Source organism: Rousettus aegyptiacus, unplaced genomic scaffold (genome assembly GCF_014176215.1).
Source record: "Rousettus aegyptiacus isolate mRouAeg1 unplaced genomic scaffold, mRouAeg1.p scaffold_m13_p_3, whole genome shotgun sequence".
Classification (NCBI taxonomy): Eukaryota; Metazoa; Chordata; class Mammalia; order Chiroptera; family Pteropodidae; genus Rousettus; species Rousettus aegyptiacus.
In genome coordinates this window covers 148906767-148925223 of record NW_023416306.1, presented here as the reverse complement: position 1 = coordinate 148925223, position 18457 = coordinate 148906767, and the positions used below count along the sequence as shown (strand labels likewise).

At 36.2% G+C, this 18457-nt stretch overlaps 1 protein-coding gene and 2 pseudogenes across 4 annotated transcripts in view; all 3 read left to right on the top strand.

Annotated features, from left to right (window-relative positions):
* The window catches only part of DCAF5 (DDB1 and CUL4 associated factor 5), an 87310-nt gene that overhangs the window by 11143 nt on the left and 57710 nt on the right, over positions 1–18457 (top strand). For 3 of the 4 annotated variants that reach the window (XM_016131261.2, XM_016131263.2, XM_016131264.2), the window contains exons 2-4: positions 13364–13507; positions 15881–15917; positions 16797–16936. In XM_016131261.2, the coding sequence (XP_015986747.2) occupies positions 13364–13507; positions 15881–15917; positions 16797–16936 (321 nt within the window). The remainder of the gene's footprint in view (positions 1–13363; positions 13508–15880; positions 15918–16796; positions 16937–18457) is intronic. The other variant, XM_036239081.1, reaches the window with a different exon arrangement.
* Positions 6589–6704, top strand: LOC118601409 (annotated as a pseudogene).
* LOC118600563 lies at positions 9523–9640 on the top strand (annotated as a pseudogene).

Below are 18457 nucleotides of genomic sequence, written 5' to 3'. Positions count from 1 at the left end.
GCTCAGAATGAATGAAGAGCATCTGTGATATAATCAGGGGCATGTATTGTCTAGGTTAGTTGTTTATAGCAAAGGAAGAACTGGACAGAGAGACAATACATGGTCTGAGAGTACCTTACAATGAATCATCCACTACCTTAATAACTTCCCTGTAAATCTTTACTGTTGTTAAGGTCCTAAGAATCTTTTTTTGTGTGTGTGTTCCTCTAACTCTGTTTGAGGAACTTTTGTTCTTTAACATTTCACTAACTCCATATTTTACTATTGAGAATTTCCTTTTGAATCATACAAGTCATCAGAATGTGGCACTTTGTTCCTACTTATTATTCATAAGTTTTAAAAATATCATGTATTAGTTACAGGAAATTTGGAAGATATTCAAAGAAAGTTAGTACTCCACCTACTCAGGATGACCATTTTTGATATGTTGGACATATTTTAGCCTTTTTATATGCATATGTACACATTTTAAAAATAAAATTGGAATTAGGCCATCTCTAATTTTGTAACTTTCTTCTTACATAACATTAACATTTTTTTCATAGATTATTGAATATTTTTAAAAAGCAGGGTTTCTCAAACTCAACAGTGTTTATATTTGAGCTAGATAATTCTTTGTTAGGGGAGCTGTCCTGTGCATTGTAGGATATTTAGCAGCATCCCTGACCTTGAACTAGGATGTGCCAGCAGCATCCCCCTAGCTGTGACAACCAAAAGTTTCTTTGACTTTGCCAAGTGCTCCCTGAGGGGAAAAATTATCCTGGTTGAGAATCACTATTCTAAAGCAAAACTTCTCAAACTCTTTTGTCTCAGGACCTCTTTACTTTCTTAACAATCATTGAAGACCCTAAAGAGTTTCATTTTATGTGGGTCATATGTATTGATTTTTATTGTATTAGAATTTAAAGCTGAGAAAGTTTTAAAACATTGAAGAATAGCAATAATAAACTTAATAGTAACAAAAATTTTAATTAAAAATAACTTTTCCAGGATAAAAGAAGTAGTGAGAAGAGTAGCATTGTTGCATTTTTTCCCCAAATCTCTTTAATGTCATATTAGACATTATGAAGACATTTACTTTTAATCTGTTGTGAAAAACAGATTTTCTGTAGTATCATCTGGATAATAGGGTTGCTTCATAGGGTTGTTAAAAGGAATAGAGCCCTTTGCATTGTTTAATAAAACATCATTCACTGATCATTTGGAAAATATTCATTGAGTTATGTAGATTTTCCAAATCTTGACACATTTCATTATATATTTCAAGAAATATTTGTTAACATTAATCTCATTAGAAAATTCTTGATAAGTATTGGGAAATGATTGATCTCACTGTACTGAATACAAGTTTTTCAAAATTCTTGTTTTCACTTGAGAGCTTAAATTTTATAATTGGTTATAAATACTACCAGTTGTTTTCCATGAAGTTACAGGTTCATCTTGTTTGTTTTTGAGAAAATATCTGACAAATATCCAGATCAGTTATTTTAAGTAAAAATGGTAGTCCATGAAAAAAGCCAGTACAACTCTTGATGCAAGCCATCACAAAATAACTTTTGCTTTTCCACAAAATGACCATTGTTCTTCTCTGTGCAGTGGAAGTGCTTTATGTGTATTTTCCATTTCATCATACAGAGTATTAAGTTATGTACTCTGCTCGAAATTTGATAAAATTATTTTTACTGCTTCATCAAGGACATTCCTAAGTGAAACTGACATTTGTTTTTTATTGCCATCATGTGGCAGTTAAGGATACACTAATGACTAGTACAGTTTGCCGTACTGTCTTGATTAACACTAAGACACCAGTAGTTTTACAAACCATTATTGCTTTTGCACCATCAATGCAATGTCAACACAGTGAAAAAGGCAAATAAGGTTTTAATGTTATTGTGAAAATAGTTTCAACTTTTGCAGCTCTCCTGGGATTCGTGGAACACACATTGAGAACAGCTGTTCTAAAACATGATCTTGTGGCAGCACTGTATCCTGTCAAGGGCCTCTATCAGAATATAACCAGTTCCCTCATTCTATTTTTTTGCTTTTATCACAGTTCTTATAGATAAACCTTTGTGGAAAAAAAATTTTTTTTTTACAAGAATAAAATTTTAGAAATGAGATTCTAGGTCAAGGGCATGAATTTTTTTCTTATATTTATGAAATACATTTGATATATATTTGCCCTCCAAGATGGTTAAACTAATTTATACTCATACCAGTTTATTATGAGATTGTATCATGGCTATTGCTGTGCATCATTTAATCTTTGCCAGTTCAGCCAGTATGTGAAAAATTGTATCACTAAAAAATTTGTTATTGCTTCAGTTCTCATATTACTGGCCTTGATTATTAGTGAGTCTGAATATTCTTATCTTAGTTTTGCTTATTTTGTAGTCTTTCTTTAGGCCGATCACAGCACAACTGATTAAGTTGTAACTTTCTTTGTTAATATAGTCACATTCTCCTGATACCTTTTGAGATTGATCCTTAGTTACCCCATTTGCATTTGGTTGTGTATCAAATCTCAGCCTCAGATTTAGAGGCCCTCCCTCAAAGTGGTAGATTGTAAAGGTGCTGGTAAATTGTTCTCTAAATTTCAGAAGTTGTGAGCCCCACCTTTTTGATATTTGTCGTAGTTAAAGCATAGCACCCGCGTTATTACTTAACTTTTTCTGGTTTGAAAGGAAACTATTATATGTCTATGAAATCATTGTTTTAAAAAAAGTTTTATTAAAATATAGCTAGCATACAATATTATATCCTTTCAGTTGTACATCAGTGGTTTGACATTTATATACCTTACAGTGTTATCACACACTAAGTTGAATAGCCACCTGTCACCATGCAAAATTATCAAAATATTATTGACATATTCCCTGTGCTGTATACAACCATCTCCATGGCTTATTTATTTTTAAATTATTTATTAGTATTTATGCCTACAGCACCTGATCTTCCTAGGTAGTCTCTCATCCAAGTACTAACCAAGCCTGACCCTGCTTAGCTTCTGAGATCAGACATCGAGCTTATTCAGGGTGGCATGGCCACAGATCGTGGACCGTGGCTCCACTGGGCGTGATCTCAGGACCTTCTGCGTGTAAAGCAGACGTGCTAACTGCTACACTATGGAACCATGTCTTGCTTTATTTCTTTTATAACTGGGAGTTTGAACATCTTACTCTCCTTTACCTTCTCCTCCCATTCTGCACCCCCCAAATTATAGGTTTTATATTCTAGTTTTTTGTTTGTTTTTTTGCTAATATAAAGTACATAATTGTTAAAATTGTTGATCTACTGTCTGAAATCATCCAATGGCCTCTGCTTACCACACTTTAGGAAAAGCAAGGGCTCTGGAATCAAACATCTTAGACTTGAATTCCACTCTGCCTCTACCTGATGGTATGCTCTTAGATAGGTGAGTTTACCTCTTTTGTGCCTCAATTTCTTCACTGGCAAATAAGGATGTTAGAGAAGATGATCTCTTGGGTGTCTTCCAACTCTATTCTGTGATTCTGTTGTAAGTGGATTCCTTTCTGCTCAGGAACTAGAAATATTGTCTAGGGGTTGGTGTGCTTGTTCAGGATTAAAAAACTCTAGCTCTGTTAAATTCCACTGCTATTAGTCACCTGATTTTAGGGAAACCATTTTTATTGTATGGGCACATAGCTGTCTAATTAGGGTGTTGTTGCTACTTTAATTCCTGCTTCCTATTTAAAGTTCTTCAAGTTAGAAGTCGGCTTCCATCATTGAGGCAAGCCTATGCCTCACTTTCCACATCTATAAAATGGGGATAATGTTTATACCCTACTTACCTAGTTGGATGTGGAAAAATGAGATAATAGGTATCTAAGTGGACTCAGCTTTCAAAACAAGAGTAATAGGTAAGAGCAAGGTATTAGCAGAAGTTAATGCTGATATTCTCTCCTGTGACTACTTTTGTAGGAAAGAGCAAAATCCATATAATATGACCTGTCTTTGTCTCTCCATACTTGCCTGCACTTCCCTGATTTAGGGAGTGCCACTACACCCAGTTTTGTGACCTTGGGCAAATCACCCAACCCTAACTTGTCCATGAGCCAAATGCAGCCTAATTTACTGAGGCCTGCATTTAGCTGCAAAATCAGGTTGCTGCCTCCTCTTGAAAAATTGGAAGAACTGGCAACATTAAGCCTGCATTCCTCTCTGGTAATCACTGGCTGGAGCTGAGTAGTGGTTTTTCCTTTAAAAATGGCTGTGTATTCTCTAGTCTGCCATTTAATCTGGCAGCTTTCACTCATTTGCCTCGCCGCTTGGTCCCTGTTATATTTGAGAGGCTGGGTTGCATCATGACAAGAAGCAGTCTCTAGAGCCAGATTACCTAGATTCAGATCCCAGTTTGCATTCTTAGTCTCCGTGTACTTTTGAGTTATTTAGCTTTTCTGTAGTTTTTATCTGTGTAATAAGGATAACAATACCTGCTTCATAGTGTTGTTAAAAAGATTAGAAGAGACCACTGCATCTAAAACCCTTAGGATTGTCCCTGGCCCAGAGTAAATTTAGCTGATATTAGCTATCGATGTTGGAGTTCAAATAGCATAATAATTAGCTAACATTTATCTAGCTCTGCTATGTATCAGGCAAGGGGCCAAGGCCCTTCACACAGATCTAATTAATCCTGACTTAACACTATAAAATAGGTAGAGTTATTTTCTGACTTATGCATATAAGAGAATACAATTTAGAGGTTTACTTACCTGCTTAAAGGTACACAGCTAGTAAGTAGGTAGCAGCAACATCGAGAGTTAAACCTAAATACCTGTATCCTAAGCCTGTGGTTTTAAATGCTGTGCTGTGCTGCCTCATGCTATATCCACCCCTAAACCTGGTCTAATTACAGAAGTGGCAGGCGTGGGCAAATAGCAATTAGTGCTCTTAATGTTTCTGTTAGTGATTTGAGGAGAGAATGCATATAAATATTCCAAATTTATGTATGACATTAGTTCCTTCTGGTAGTGAAATGCCAAACCAGTGTGGGCAAAATGCAGACAACTCTTTTTGTCTGGGTGAACTGAGTAAGCAGAAAAATGGTAACTGAATTTCAGAGTAGCTAAGTATAAAATAATACATGAAGAAAAATAACAGAATGCTTGTTGAGTGATGTGCTCCAAGGTATTCAATAAAGAGTTGAAGAACCATTCGAGGCAATTATTTGAAGGACAAAAAGGCCAGCAAACATTTCACACCCATTAAGGTAGCTATAATAAATAAAACAAAAGCAAAGAAACACCACCACCCTCTACCCCCCCCCCCCCGCCAAATAAGTGTTAGTGAGGATGTGGAAAAATTGGAATCCTTATCCATTGCTGGTGGAAATGTAAAATAGCATAACCACTGTGGAAAACAATATGGCAGTTTCTCAGAAAATTAGAATTACCATATGATCCAGGAATTTCATTTCTGGGTAGATAATCAAAAGAATTAAAAACAGAGACTTGAACAGATCTTTGTATACCCACATTCATGATAGCATTATTTACAATAGCCAAAAGGTAGGCGCAATCTAAGTATCCATCAACAGATGAATGGATAAAACAAAATGTGGTATGTATATGCAATAGAGTACTATTCAGCCTTAAAAAGGAATGAAATTCTAGCACATGCCGCAATATGGATGAACTGAAGACAATTATGCTAAATGAAATGTTCCAGTCATACAAGGACAAATATTGTATGAGTCCATTCATATGAAATTCCTAAAGTAGTCAAATTCATAGAGACAGAAATGGTGTTTCTAGAGATAGAATGGCGGTTGCTAAATGCGGGAGAGTTGGGAACAGAGTTGTTATTTAATGGGTACAGAATTTCAGTTTTGGAGGATGTGGAGAAATTGGAATCCCTATCCACCTGAATATGATTGGTGGTTGCATAACTCTGAAAGTGCTGATGTACTTACTGCCACAACACTCTACACTTTTTAAAAAAGCCAACAAAATTCTAGGCATCTCCAGGAATTTAAATAGGAGATGAAATGGAAAATGCTTTTCTTCCTTGTGGGAAGCTGTGGAGCATCCTCACTTGGAATTATTAGTATTCTGGCCTCTGTACTTTGGTAGAGGGATACAACTTGGTCTTAGTCTCCAGGCCTACTTCCTTGAGTTATTAACAAGTCATTGGGTCTCTCTGGATCCGTATATGGAAAAATGGCCTATATAATCCTTACCTCACAAACAATATGTATATGAATGAAGGAACGTCTGCACAAATGTTAATTATTTTCACCTTTGGAAAAATAACAGCACAGACTTATTTCTCATTCACTGATGTAGCTGGACTATATGGCACACAGGCTCTGCCTCTATATGGCAATGCTGCTTCTTAGGTTCAGGAGAGGTATGGTCCACATAAAAGAAGGTGTGGCTTCACAGAGTGACAGTCACACACAATGAATAGGAAGACTACATAGGCCGTAAAGAAAGCAAGGCTGAATGATTTTCCTTTAGTCTTGGCAAGGTAAAAGAAAACAACCTGGGACATAGTTCCATAGTGCAGTGGTTGGCATGTCTGCTTTACACGGAGAAGGTCCTCGGTTTGCGCCTCAGTGGAGTCATGGTCTATGGCCATGCCACCCTGAACAAGCCTGATGTCTGATCTCAGAAGCTAAGCAGGGTTGGGCTGGGTTAGTACTTGGATGGGAGACCACCTAGGAAGACTAGGTGCTGTAGGCATAAATAATAATAAATAAATAAATAAAAGGAAAAGCTGTAGCAATATAAAATGATATCTGCAAACCATTTTGCATCTGTCCATGTAAAATTTGTGTATATTTTTGTTTTGTTAAACTATATCGTGCTATTCATACTCTTATGCTACCTAAAACAAGAATTTGAAGGATTAGGACAAATTCATGGATGATATCTAAGAAAAATGAGGCTGTTTTGAGGGGTGTTTATACCTAATATATACATACTAGGCTAAGTGCTTTTATATATTTTTTATCTCACTTAATAATACACACAACAACCCTAGGAGATAGTTGTTATTTTATTCATTTTACACTCGTAAAATTGAGGCTGGAGAAGTAGAATAATTCACCTGAGGACATATAGCTAGATAGTGAAGCCAAGATCTAAATCCAGATGCTTATTCCAGAGCTTGCACTTCTGTACCCTTTTATAGCATCACCTTTGTTGCCCATCAAAGGTGAAATCCACAGTGGATCATCTAATCCCATTGTGCCATTAAAAAAAAATGTTTTGAATAGTTAATACAGTTACTCACAGTTTATATCTTAGTGATTATTCCATGTTAGTATAGACACAGCTGCCTCATGCTTTTTTTTTTTTGGCTGCATAATACATAGTACATACATGAACAAACTTTTTGCCTTTTTTTATTATGGTAAAGTGTACATAACACAAAGTTTACCATTTTAACTATTTTTAAGTGTATCGTTCAGTGGCATTAAATACATTCACGGTGTCGTGCAGTCATCACCACCATCCATTTCCAGAAGTTTTTCATTCTCCAAAACTGAAACACTATATTGATTAAACAACTCCACTGCCCTTACCCCAGGCCCTGGCAGCCACCATTCTACTTTATGTCACTATTAATTCGACTACTCTAGGTACCTCATGTAAGTGTAATCATACAGTATTTGTCCTTTTGTGTTTGGTTTATTTCTCTGAATGATAATTTTAACCAGACTTCTGTTGATAGACATTTAACTTTAGGTTTTTGCTCTTCAAAGAATGTTGTGGTACTGGAGCATTTGATTCAGAATGCTCTCTGTTCTGTCCTGTGCTTGGCTGACTTTCTGAGGAAATTCAAAGCAAATTCTTTCCTTCTGTGCCTCAGCTTTTTGGGGCTATAAAATAAGAATGTTAAATAATTGCTTTTGTTACAGTGTGGTGTGAGGGCCTGCATAGTTTCTGCTTATAACTCATGAACACGTTGAGAAAGAGTACTCTTTAAATATAAAGGTCTTCTGTAACTACAAAGTTGCTTCCCCACTGTGATTATAGTACATTTCAGGATGAATTGATGAGTTTGGTACAAACTTAAATCAACCCCAAATGACCAGCATCAGAATAGCTGTGTTCTCTTGGGGGTTCCCAGATGTGTTGAAACTAAACAGTTTTTTGTAGGAGACCAGGCCTAGAAGGCCTGACACCTCTGCTTGTTCCTTGCCTGAAACTGGCGCTAAGCAGAAAGGCCTCACCTTCCTATGAGGTCCCTGTGCTCCCCCTGAGGTGCCCAATAGGCTGGGTGCAACCCCACAAGCACCCAACAGCCAAGCTCACGGAGCTGACTTGAAGAATCATACTCTTTACTTGGATTATTTGTAGGTCATACTGTCTGTGTGGAACTATACAATAAAGCTCTGCTTTTTTTTTTTTTTTTTTTTTTTTAACTAACCAGGTGATTCACAGAATCATATAGAGTTTTTTTCATGTTTGAACTAATTTATCTTTGCTTTATCAGCTCTCCTTTGCTTTGTGAAATCAGATTTGGGCACAGCTGTTTTGCTCCCTCTACTGGTTTAAAAAAAGCAGCCCAAGAATTTCAGATTATGCCTCAGCTTGCACCCGTTGTGTCTTTTGCCAACACATGGTTGAAAAGTGTTGTCTTTGCGCGAGGCTCTTAATACCTTGTCTAAGGAAATGTGGGGGGATGTGCATCTTATATCTTCTGACATTAATCTTGAAGGCAGAGTAGAAGAAGCAGACCCAACTATCGTGATAACTTCTGCCTCCATGGTTGCAATCTTAATGGACCTGGGCTGTCATCGTCATAAGTGCTAAGGATACATCTTTTAAATCATCCCAAGGCAATCTACAAATAACCATGCATTTTAAAATAATAAGGACTTATCTGATGGAATTAAATCCTATAAAAACCGAGAATGAACATGAAATATAGTGTCTGGGTAATGGGCAAGACCCTTTGTCTGAGAATGGTTATGACTTTGAGTGCATAGGTTATAAATATCCTTTTTATTAAAGAATGAAATCTTGTCATCTGCACCAACATGGATGAACCTGGAGGGTTAGTGTGCTGAGTAGAGTAAGTGAGACAGAGAAAGACAAGTATCATATAATTTCATTTATATGTGGAATCTAGAGAACAGGATAAACAAAACAGAAACCAGTTCATAGATACAGAGCATTTTAATCGTTGTGGATTGGGCATGGGATAGGGGTATGGGTAAAGAGGGGAGAGGATTAAGAGGTACAAATTGGTAGTTACAAAATAGTCATGGGGATATATAAAGCATATAGCATGGGGAATGTAGTCAGTAGTATTGTAATAACTATATATGGCATTGGATGGGTATTGGATTTTTTTGAGTGATTACTTTGTAAGTTATATAAATGATTAATCACCGTGTTGTATACCTGAAACTAATAATACTGTATATAAACTATAATTGAAAAAAATAACAGTATAAAAAAGTCAACAGAAGTTAAAACTATATTCAGTGATCATATTTATATGTAAAAAAAAATTCTTATTATTGAACTTTTTCTTTTTAAAACTGGTCCATACGGCCATGCCACCCTGAACAATCCCAATCCTATCTGATCTTGGAAGCTAAGCAGGATCAGGCCTGGTTAGTACTTGGATGGGAGACCACCTAGGAAGACCAGGTGCTTCAGGCATAAAAAAATTAAAAAATAAAGGGATTTTAAGATGACAAGATCCTTGTAATATGTGAGGTTAACCAAGAGTTGCTTCGCCTAAAAAAAAAAACAAAAAAACAAACATCCAATTCAAGAGGTAGTGCTGCCTGGCATATAGGTTTTAGTGAATAAATATACAGGTGCCCTCAATTATATTTCTTTGCCATGAATATCCCAGCACATCCTAGAGAGTCTTGTTTTCTCTTTCTATAATGAGTATTAAAAAAAAAATACCCGAAGTATTTTATTTTATGGAAATCTTCAAGCATACACAAAAGTATAGTGTACCCATCTACAACAATTACCAATATTTTAATCACCTTACCCCCTACTCTTTTTTCTAGAATACTTTAAAGGAAATTCTTGACTTGCACTTCAGTATACATCCCTAACTGATGAGGACTTTTTTCTTTTTTAACATGAGTACAATGTCATTATTATACATAAGAAATATAGCGATATTTCTTTATTATCATGAAATATTTAAACATAAAGGTCAATATTAATCAGATGTGACAAAATGTTGATTTGTTCAATTTACTTCCAGTCCATTGTTTTTTTCCAAAAGAAACAAAACTACAGATATGATTAAAGTCTCCTTTTACTGTATGTGTGTTTATCCATAAAAAATATATGGTATTATTTTATATACTTAAAAATACATACTTAATGTTAACCCTTTACATATCCTTATGAAATCTGCTTTTATTATTTACCATTAGGTTTTTAAGATTTATTGATGTTAGTACATGTATCTCAAGTTCATTTTAACTGCTGTATGGTGTGCCATTTGATTTAGATTTCATTTGTATTATATTCCAATGGAAGTTATTAATTTATATATTGATGGATATTTACGTTGTCTACATTATTTTTGCTGTTATGAACAATAGTGCTGTGAACATTCTTGTATACTTCCTCATGTCACTTTGTAAGAACTTATCTAAATTATAATTTACATTTCCTTGATTTCTGCAGAGGTTCAGATCCTCTGTAATATCTGTTGGCTATTTGGGTTTCCTCTTCTATGAGTTATCGTCTTTGCCCCATTTCCTAGTTTTCAAAATGAATTTGTAGGAATTCTTTGTATTTTCTATATAATAAGCCATTATCAATTTTGTGCATTGCTAGAATCTTTATAATTTTGGGCAGTCTTTTCCAGATACCTAACCCTGGTCCCTCAGTTCACTCCAGTTAAGTTGGCTTATATTTTTATTCCTGTGGTCCCTTGTTTTATTCTCATCTACACATTTTTGAGTTTGCTACCAAGGCAGAGAATTCCTTCAGTTGTCCATTAAATGAATTTGCTTTGTCAGTTATGGTTCATTTTTTGTTCTATAAGTCAGTCAATCTAGAATAGTGGTTAAGAGTGGAATCTTAACTAAGTCCCTGACCTGTGGCCTCAATGATAGGGAAAAACAGTAAGAGTAGAGACTAAGGAGAATTAATGTGCCCATAGCCTATCTAAATCTATTAATAGGGTAAAAAACTCCTTTGTGTCTTTTTTCCTTAAAATAAAACAAAACCCCAAACCTTTATATTTTCATGACTTTAACTTATAAGAGATATAGAATTTAGATAACCTTATCCCAAGCCTGAGAACTGGTAGTTGAAATAGCAAATCATAAATACAGAACACTGTGAGCTACAATTAAGGGATCATTTGGTAGACAATGAAATGCTTTTGGAGGACACACAACTTGATTTTGACCAATAATGGAAGGAAGAAGGATCTCAAGGAGCAAAGGCAACTTTTTTCTGGAGGAAGGAGAATAAGTATGATTTGGCTACCATATCTTTTATTTTTTATTAAAGGAAATATGTTTATGGCAAAAAGTCAAGTAGTACAGGAAGACATAAATTAAAACATAAAAGTTTCCTAACAGTATATACCCAAAAGAATTGAAAGGAGGGACTTTTACAGATATTTGTGTGCCCATTTCTTAGCAACATTATACACAGGGGCCAAAAAGTAGAAAGACCCAAATGTCCATCGATGGATAAATAAAGTATGGTGTGTACGTGTATATATGTGGTGTGAATATTTACATATATAATAGAATATTTTTCAGCCTTAAAAAGGAATGAAATTTTGATACATGTTACAATACGATATAACCTTGAAGACATCATGCAAAGTGAATAAGCCAGACACAGACAAATATTAGAGTAGTCTACTTATATGAGCTGCCTTAGAGTAGTCAAATTAATGGAGGCGGAAAGTAGAACAGTGGTTACTGGGGGCAAGGGGGAAGTTATTGTTTATTGGGTACAGAGTCTCAGTTTAGGATGGTTTAAAGTCCTGGAGATGGATAGTGGTGATAGTTGCACAATAATGCAAATATATGTAATGCTACTGAATTAATTGTACACTTAAAATGGTTAAAACAAGAAATTTTATGTTATATTTTACTGTATTAAAAAGAGTCTTCAAAAACTCTATGATGGTGTCCATTATAAACAACTTTTATAACCATCTACATATACAAATGAAAGCACAGATATGCAAGTATAAGCATAGTCATTCAATGTCTGCTCTTTGGGGCACTCGTTTAGGTGTCGGGGACTCCACAGTAAATAAAACTGACAAGGTTCCTGCTGTCATAGAGCTTAAAAAAAATTAGTTTTACATGAATTTTACTATTTTCATCTCATGTTACCCCTTAACAAAGACTTGCACATCTTTGCAGGTTAGTTCTTATTAATGGCTGCATGGTATGCCCTTGTGTAGGGACATGCTATAATTTGCGGCTGTTGTATTGAATGGAGGAGGGAAGACAGAGGTTCAGAGCCTTGCTATGGTTTGCTGCCTGTTTTTGCTCCTGTTTTACTTAAATTTTTATTAGAAATGTATTATAGTCTTGTTATAAAAAGTCAAGTAATGCCAAATATATAAAGTGAAAGTAAAAACCCTCTATTCTGTCCTCTGCTTCTCTTTTAATCTTATTCCCTGGAAGTAGTAACACCATTAGTCTGCTGTTCATTCGTCCAGACATTTTAAATACTCCTGCAAATATAAGGAATATATAGAAATCACATATTCTCATTCTTTAGGAGCTGGCTCAGGTAGTGTAATATTCCTCATTTAATTCAGACTTTTGAGAGTTATGCAAACGAAAGAGCTGGACTGAACTATGTGAGAGCTGGCTTCTGTCTAGATCCTGCTGCTGTGACAGACAGGCAGTTCCTTAGTTGTACTTGTACAGTGTCTCAGTCAGTGAGATCACATGAAAGAGTGCTTTGAAAACTAATATGCTACAAATATTTAAGTTCTTTGGTTGTAAGCACTAGAATGCAACTCAGGTTCTGTTAGATAGTACCGCGCCCCCCCCCCCCAGCAAAAAAAAAAAAAAAAATTAGTAGAAGGATTTTAGGTAGCAAGTGAAGAAATAATAACTGGGTCTCTGGAAAGTCAGGAACAGAGAGTAGCTTTGAAGATTTCAGTATCAGGGCTTATCTTTTTCCATTTCTCTAAGACCGTATGTCTAATATTTAATTCCTGGGGGGAAAAGTGAATAGCTTAGAGGCTATGTGTCTACTAATGGTTAAGAGGGTAGAGTCCTGGGTTTATGTGCCCATCAGAATCTCATGGAATTGGGGAGATGCAATTTTGGAAAGGGTGGGATTCAAGGCTGGCAAAATCTAGTGTCAGCCTTGAAATGTCAACTGTTTTAACCTTTGATTCTTACTCCCCTCTCAAGGAGGAGATGATCGCCGGGTTCTGCTATGGCATATGGAACAAGCTATCCACTCTAGAGTCAAGCCCATACAGCTGAAAGGAGAGCATCATTCCAACATTTTTTGCCTGGCTTTCAACAGTGGGAACACCAAAGTATTCTCTGGAGGTGAGACTAAGGGAGATTTCCGCTCTGGAAATTCACCGTGACTGAATTTTACGTAAAGGAAAGAGAAAATAACTCCTTATTTTTCTTCATTTGATTGAGCTGTTGAATTATGGGTTTTTAATAGCTTGTCTTTGCTACATTACAGCAGTTTAGACACATGTATTAGAGTCATCCATTTTCCTTCTCTTTCTCCCCCTTTTTCTCTCTTCCTCCCTCTCTTTCTTCATTTCGCTCTCATTCTTTCTCTGTTTTTTGCAGAAAACTTTTTACATTGCAATCTGGTACACACGTGTTTGAAATAATACTTAACCTTACTATGTGTGGTACACTTTTTTGTTGTTGTTGTTCTTTTCTATTTTATTTTTAAAGATTTTAAAGGCTGTGACTCAAATTGGTGTCATGACCCATGATGGCTCCTGTTTGAAAAACATTGTATTAGAGTGCAGTTGGAATGGCTTGTGCTCACTCAAGCCAGCTTCTTGGTGATGGCTTTCATCAACCATATTCTCTTCTGACCACCAGATTTCTAGCCCTGCCCTCTCTTCTGCACTGCACCTTTCTCCACTGAATATCTACCTGTATGTTCCAAAAGTAATTTAAGTGCAACAGATCTAAAACCAAGATTATTAGTCCACCTCCCCTGCTCAAATATTTCCTATTATTCCCTGGATTCCCTTTCTGAATTATTATCACCATTCACCTAGTTATTTAAGCTATTAGGTTTAACTTTCAGAAACTGATGACACTGAAGCACTTTCAGCTTAGAAAATGATGATTTCACATGGTTCAGCCTAACAGAAGTTGTGAAGTCATCCTCAAACCTGCCTTCCTCATTTACACATTGTGTTAGTCACCAGCTAAAATTGAGAGGCTCTCATTCATCTTCTAGTTTCTGTTCCCTTTTTATATCCACTACCCTGATTCAGGTCCTCATCTTTGGCTCTGGACTACTGCAATGTCTTTCTGTCATTTCTGCAGCCAATCTCTACTCCTTCTAATTCATTGCTTATACAAGTTTCTTTTAAAAATAAAGTTTAACCATGTGAACATTTGACCCTACAATGTCCCCAGGATAAAGTCTAAACCCCAGTCTGCTTCTCTGGGCTCATCTCCCTCTCCTTGCATCTTGTACTCCAGCCCACTAAGCCACTTGCCATCTTAGGTGCCCTTGTGCCTTTTGCTTATGCTGTTCCTCCATGGGTCATGATTAACTGTCGAGTCCCCACCAATTCCCCTAAGTCTTTAGTTGGTAAGAGTTTGAGTTATTTGAATTTCTGTTCAAATGTCTCCTTCCCCATAAAAACATTCTCCCCTTCTGCCTTCTACTTTCATCCTGCTTATGAAGGAAATGAAATAATTGTTCCTTTATCTGTGTCCTCATTTTAAGCATACCATACTGCTATGACAAGATAAACTGTCCTCTCACTATTAGTAGTTTGTGCAGTTGGACTGTGAGTTTCTCAGGGGCTGTGCAGCACCTTGGATGAGCCTGTTACCCAGAAGACATTAGCATGGGTTTGATTTACTTGGCGTGTATCCGCAATAAAGTTTACAGCCAGGGATTTAAGAAGATGTGGGCCACTGCTACTTTTACTTTCTAGTTAAATACTTTCAGCATAGAGTGAGAATTTTTTTACTTTCTTTTCATATTTAGGTTACCTTTGGTTAAATAAACTTATTTAAAGGCAGGACCATACATATCATGAATGTAGTAATTTTAGATTTCTCAATGGGATAAGGAAAAATGAAAGGGACAGAAATTGTGGATAAAAACTTTCCCATCATTTAGAATCACCCAATCATCAAATTTTAATTCTGTAAGAGATGATGAAGATGTGAATGGTAGCAAACATTTATTGGGGGCTTGTTAAGTGCTCAGCCCTATTCTGAATGCTTTTACAAATGTGCCCTTATCCTCACAATAAACCTGCGAAGTAGGTACAATTATCATACCTATTTTACAGGTAAAAACCAAGGCATAGAAAGGTTACAGATATTATTCTAGATCTCACAGTTAATGAGTATTTTGCTTAAAAAATAAATGAATAAAAAATTTGGCTTGAATTGATTAACCCTTGGTCATTGACTCTTTTCCTTAATGACCACAGTTTTTTAAAAAAAAATTCTACTGTACAATACATTTTGGGAATTATTATTATATTATACTTAGTTGCTGTTTTACTTTTAAAATTCTCTAGAAGTATGCCCTATATTTCTTATTTTTATAAATATTTTTTCTAATACTTCTAATTTATATTAACATTGACTTTGTTCACATTGAATTTTCCCTGGAAACCTTAAAATACTAAATTGTAATATGGACAGGGATCACTTTGCAGGGATGATCAAATGTCTACTTTTTTCCCTTTACAGGAAATGATGAGCAAGTTATTCTCCATGATGTTGAAAGGTAAATAGATTGTTAGTATTTGAAGGTGATAACTCTATTTTTCAAATGAAGAGAGGCGAATGTCTCTTTAGACTAAAAAGGTTTTGGTTTTGTTTTTTTTTTTTTTTTTTTGAAGAAAATGTGAAACCAGCCATCCTTTTCTGAATAAGATTCTTATAATAGTTTTGAAATTAAATTTTGATTGAAAAAAAGATTTGTAAAATTGGTTTGCAATTATAGTTTTTAGGTGATAAAGGGAGAGTTGGGAGAGAAGGAAACAATATTTAATAGTAATAATAATAACAGCTAATATTTATGTACCAGACACCATTCTAAGTGCTTTGCATGTGTTAATTTAACCCTCACAATAATTTTATGAGGAAGTACTGTTATGATCTCGATTACATATGAGGAAACCTAAGGTCAGGTGCTGCCAGGATCTGAACTTAGGCAGCCTGAACTCAGAGCTCTTAACATACAGTGCCGGGCTGTCAAAAGATCTCTCTTCTACCTAGCTAGCATCAGACCTGGCTACTTTAAAGCTTTCCCTTGCGTTTTTGGAAATCAAGTACCACCCCAAAATCTATACACAAGCAGATGCATTCTGTAGTGACAACATGAAACTCATCTGTTGAGTCATTTTAAATATAGTCGCTTAATGCAGAAAGCAAATTTATCATGAAATCTATAAAAAGTCTCTTCAATAGCACTTTTATTTTTTTCACCTGAAAGTCAAATGCCTGCTTTTAAAGGAAATATAATATCCTTTGGGTTTAGCTAGCTAGGTTGACTTTGTCCTGGAAATGAAAGGGAATTCCACGCTGGGAACTAGAGGGCTGGGACTGCACTATGTTAATATGTATGTGCCTATGTGCCTCTCTCTGCTCTCTTGTCTCTCAGCAGTGAGACCTTGGATGTGTTTGCTCATGAAGATGCAGTATATGGCTTGTCAGTGAGCCCAGTGAATGACAACATTTTTGCCAGCTCCTCAGATGATGGCCGAGTTCTCATCTGGGACATCCGGGAGTCTCCCCATGGAGGTAGGGTCACTGTGCAGAAGGATATTGAATTGTATTGAAGAGTTTGATATCAGGTTCATTGCAGATCCAATTTATGGCCTGAGTAACCTGGATGAGAGTGATGTAAAGCGAGAGGAAACTTGGGGGCCAGACACAGACAAATATTGGGGCATATATGTGTGTCTCTGGAGGTCCCACCCTACCTTTAAGTCAGAAGTGAAGCCCCTTGCCAGTCCTCTCCAGCCACCAGGGAACCTCCACAAACCCTATACCTGTAGTAAATACCACAGTATCTTGGTGCTTAATGGCCCCAAGGAACAAAAGATGTGGTGCCTCACTGTGGAGGGTAGCAAGCAAAGGCCAGCTCTATGCGTGGTTCTAACATTCTCACATTCTTACAGAGAAGGGGGTGTTATGCATTTTCTTGCATTCTAATTTTAGATTTGTTATTTTGCTGAAAGAACCACAGAACTTCACCTTAACTGTGTATAGGAACTTAAAATGATGGTAAATATTCTCTGTTTATGGGGATGAGTTCTTATCTGGGTGAGTTCCTCCTCTAAATGTGCTCTTTGAGTCTCTGAAGTGTAAAATGAATTGTTTTGTTGAATTTCTCTGAAGTTCTTCCGGAAATTCATCCTTTCAGCTCATTTCCTGCAAAGAGATTTCTCTCTGTAACTCTGCCTTCTTCAAAGGCTCTTTACTCCAGCAGTACCCTTAGTGCCACCCCATCCCCCACCTTTGGTGCAGCCTTGCCATGATTATACCAGTGTATATAGAGTTACTTTCCTGCCTGCCTTGTTTGGCAGGATCCAGGCCTTTTTTACTATACTGAACATTTAACATGCTGGGTTGTGCTCATTACTAAGGTTCGTGCTATAAGAAAAGCTTGTTCTTAGGGTCAGACAGATAAAGTAACTGCAAGCAGCAGCTGTGGTTGGGTTACCGTGTGCTTGGGAGGTGAAATTCTCTTTTGTCTGAACTACCTGGTAGCTGATACGACTGATCTCCCTACCCTCCACCCCATAGAGGCTTGTGAAGTATCACATATGGAAGTTATGGACTAGGGAATGTTTTCTGTCTACTGCTTCTAAACAACTTCCACAGGAGTATTTCCTCCCAGGTAGCGGGGTAATTTTTCCTCACCTGGAGCCAGCTAATATATATATTCAAAGGGCTGCAGGATTTCTAGGTAAAGTTAATTAGGAGCTGGCTGGATGCAAGAAGTTCAAGTATTGGGTGCCTCTACTCCACACTTTTCTTTTAGTATTGCAATACTGGGAATGAAATCATAAAATTCTAGATGGACACCATTTTCTTTCCAACTTAGGGAGCAATATGACCAGAAGGGAAAACTGCACTACTGTTTTTACTTGTCTTCATTTTTCTCATTGATTTGCTTTGTCTTCATTAAATCTTTGTACAGTTTTAAAACTTTTAATTTCTAAAGCTAATAAATTTAGATTAAGGTATAATAACCCTACCAGTGATTGGTAATTAAATTTTTCAGCTCATGTGGTGGCATTTAACTGTAAAACAGCT